This window comes from Salvelinus sp. IW2-2015, unplaced genomic scaffold, assembly GCF_002910315.2.
Source record: "Salvelinus sp. IW2-2015 unplaced genomic scaffold, ASM291031v2 Un_scaffold1437, whole genome shotgun sequence".
Classification (NCBI taxonomy): domain Eukaryota; kingdom Metazoa; phylum Chordata; class Actinopteri; order Salmoniformes; family Salmonidae; genus Salvelinus; species Salvelinus sp. IW2-2015.
Genome location: NW_019942907.1, coordinates 157,472 through 161,353, shown reverse-complemented (window position 1 = coordinate 161,353; position 3,882 = coordinate 157,472). Strand labels below are relative to the sequence as shown.

Here is a 3,882-nt window from a genome sequence, read left to right as displayed (position 1 = left end):
AGTGAATTCAAGTGAGTTGGTCTGCAAAAAAAATTGAAATCCATTTTCTTTAGAAAAAGAGAAATGAGAGTGAAGCCATTTTGTTGTAGACAGAAGTACAACCTGCTCAGAATGGATAAATATTCTGTCAACTTTTGAACTTGGMTTTTTTTTAAGTTCCATTCCTCTTCCGTATAATGAGTCCTCCAACAAGACATGTCTCTGTCATGTCGCCTCCCAGTCAGAGATTGTCGAGGTAAGAGTAAGACAAAGACATTCTTTGAATACTTTTATTAAAACATACACATTTAATAAATAATGTACATGTAGTAATAACGATAATAATAATAATACTTTAATACCCACTTCATCAATTAAGTAGAAATAGTTTTCAGTTTTCAGGTTGGATTGTACATTTATATTTTAACGTTTGTCATTGAGGCTGTCTGCACTCTGCATTCTTTGACTTCAAGGCTTACTTGTGGAGGAAAGTACAATGAGGTTTCTTTCACACCCACTGTTTACTATTATTATTATTACGGATGCTGCTACCAGTCACTTTTTCCTAAACCCCACCTACATGTACATATCTACCTCAAATACTTCAGTATCCAGCACATTGTAGATTTGGTATTGGCACTGACCCTGTATATAGCTTCCTTTCTTATTTCCCATGTTTTATTTATACATACATATATATGTATATATATATATATATATGTAATTATTATTATAATTTGTAAAAAATGTATTATTAGTTATAATATTTTGATATTGATTACAGCACTGCTGGGTAAATTTGRAAGTGAAGCATTTCACTGTACTTGTGCATGTGACAAGACTTGAACTTGAAATACAGTTTCACACGAGCACCCCTCTGCCCCCTCACACGTGTACACACACACACACGCAGACACACACACAAGCACACACACACACACGCAGAATCACACACACGGTTGGCTGCCTCAAGTAGAGTGTATAGTGCTGAGCTCTGGTGCTTTTAGCATACATTTGGTCGTAAAGCGTCACACTGACCGAGGCAGCAGATCATTTGGTCGTAAAATGTCACACTGACCGAGGCAGTAGACCATTTGGTCGTAAAATGTCACACTGACCGAGGCAGCAGACCATTTGGTCGTAAAACGTCACACTGACCGAGGCAGCAGACCATTTGGTCAGCAAATGTCACACTGACCGAGGCAGCAGACCATTTGGTCGTAAAATGTCACACTGACCGAGGCAGCAGACCATTTGGTCATAAAACGTCACACTGACCGAGGCAGCAGACCAGTTGGWCGTAAAGCGTCACATTGACCGAGGCAGCAGACCATTTGGTCGTAAAGCGTCACATTGACCGAGGCAGCAGACCAGTTGGTCGTAAAGCGTCAGCAGACTCCAGTTAGCTCCTTTCTCAGCAGAATTAAAGCAGAGGCTGAATTTCACTCTTCTACTGCCACCCTTCTTATTGACCCTTTCTCCTTCCCTTCCTCTCCTCTCCATCCTRTCTTTCTCCACTTCAACTTAGTGCTTCTGTAGGGCGAGTGGTATACCTCCTTTTTAAGGACTACAAAGAAAAAAGCCACGCAATGGACAGTCGAAAGGGGTTTTAGAAAATCACAGATATTCAGAGGAACAAATTGTAAAATTTACTGTTACACAACATACATTACTCAGCTGCAGAATAAAATTGTTCATTTAAAAACAAATAAAACCACAACAGTTCGCTCCTGTCAGAATCAAGAAGGTGAATCTTTATCCTTCTCCAATAGACAGACAGGCAGACAGAGGCTGAAAATATACCTCTAGTTGTTAAATCCTCTGTTGTTCAAGTGGGCTTGATAGGCAGAAGAATAGCATCCTGTCATGAAACCCACATCTCTCTTAATACCAAACTCTCAGAGACTGGATAGACAGAACGAGTCACACCAGAAGTTCTGTTTTAGTTAGTCACTCTAGTTAGTCACTGTAGTTAGTCACTCTAGTTAGTCACTGTAGTTAGTCACTGTAGTTAGTCACTGACGGCAGCGGTGGAGATGCTCCGCTGGTGTCCAGAGGGTCCAGTGCTGGGGGTCATGTTTCCATGTGTGGTGCTGGCGAGGGTTCGTGGGGCAGGTTGGTGGAGTTGGCCAGAGGCTGCGAGTGCGACGTGTGGGGTGTATGTCCGCGGCCCACAGAGTTCTGCTGCGGCTCCAACGCCATGGCGTTCTGCGGTTGAGGGAACTCCTTCACTTGACGCCGGTACTCCAGGAAGGTGGACGCCTTCGTGGCGATCGCCACCACGTTCTTGCCGACGAAGATGGTGGAGACTCTACTGTCCTGGAACAGCACCATGTTGACCCCGCGGATCAGGATAGTGACCACGTTGATGGTGATCAGGCTGAGGACAGGGTAGAGCATCATCTTCTGGAGCGACACGTGTTCCCCTTGCGTGGAGATCTCGCTGAGGGAGACGCAGGGCAGGGTGAGGAGGAGGACGTAGCAGTAGAAGAACATCAGCCCCTCGGCCCAGATGGGCAGGCCGGTCCGCTGAGGCTCCCACAGGTTGGCCTGGATGTCAAGAAGATCCAGAAGATCAAGAGCCACCCAGAAGATCCTCCCCCGCATGTCCTCCTTCTTCCTGAAGGTCCTCACATACTCCATGCTGTCCAGAGCCACTAGAACCAAGTAAAGCCCCGGGACACACACAGACAGTAGCAGAGTCAAGGCTTTCCGGGCCACCGTCTCCAGGGACTTCCTATCGGCCTTGCAGTTCTGGAAGATGAAGTAGAGCTTGATCTCCAGTACAAAGATGTAGAGGAACCAGAGGATCATGGCGTAGCCGCGGCGGGCCGTGCGCACCTCTGCGCCCACCCACACGGCCACGTAGCGCAGCACGATGAGGAAGCAGATGTCCCCGACCAGCACAATGATGCACACGCCGATCTTCCTGGGCCCCTGGTTCTGCTCCACCAGGTAAGCATCCATGAAGGCCATGCTGGTCATGATGACGATGGTGGTCAGGCACACGTGGCGTTTGTCCGGGGGCGGCAACACCATGGTGAGGAGCTGACCGCCCGCTGGCTCTCACCTCCAGTCCACGGCTTCCGAGTTTAGAAAAAGAACGGGTTCAGAAAAAGGGACATGGCCGTGTCAAAAATTTAAATGTCAAAGGGGGATAACGGTTATCCCTGGGGGATGCCAGTGAGTCATACTCAGTCCTTTGAGAGTCAGTCCAGTTAGTCAGTTCTGGGAAAGTTAGTCCAGTGAGAGTCACTCCAGGGAGTGTCAGTCCAAGGAGAGACAGTCCAGGGAGAGACAGTCCAGGGAGAGACAGTCCAGGGAGAGACAGTCCAGGGAGTGTCAGTCCAAGGAGAGTCACTCCAGGGAGTGTCAGTCCAAGGAGAGTCACTCCAGTGAGTGTCAGTCCAGGGAGAGACAGTCCAGGGAGAGACAGTCCAGGGAGAGACAGTCCAGGGAGAGACAGTCCAGGGAGCGTCCGTCCAGTGAGAGTCAGTCTAGTGATTAAAAACAGTGAAGTTAGGGGTGGTCAGTCTTTGCACGGCTGCTATCAGGTGATTTTTCTCAAGCCATGCGAATTCAGGAACATCATGTCATCACTCAGTGCAGTTCCATTGATCCACCTCTGCTAGTAAAGCAGGTGCCTCTTAGGCTGACGATCCATGACTCATACTGGGATGCTAATCTGCACACTCCGGGGGAGTGGAGGATACACAGAGAGGTGTGTATAGGACACAGTGGTGCAATGGGAGGTTGTATGGGGCAGAGAAAAGCAGTGTGTGTGGCTCAGTACCTCAGTGTGTGTGGCTCAGTCCCTCAGTGTGTGTGGCTCAGTCCCTCAGTGTGTGTGGCTCAGTCCCTCAGTGTGTGTGTGGCTCAGTCCCTCAGTGTGTGTGGCTCAGT

General features: G+C 48.1%; 1 protein-coding gene across 1 annotated transcript; it reads right to left on the bottom strand.

Moving 5' to 3' along the window:
* Nucleotides 1-272: 272 nt before the first annotated feature.
* Nucleotides 273-3,876, bottom strand: LOC112070831 (transmembrane protein 121-like). Its single transcript, XM_024138281.2, has one exon. The coding sequence runs from the start codon at nt 3,016-3,018 to the stop codon at nt 2,053-2,055; it is 966 nt and encodes a 321-aa protein (XP_023994049.1). The 5' UTR covers nt 3,019-3,876; the 3' UTR covers nt 273-2,052.
* Nucleotides 3,877-3,882: the final 6 nt, after the last annotated feature.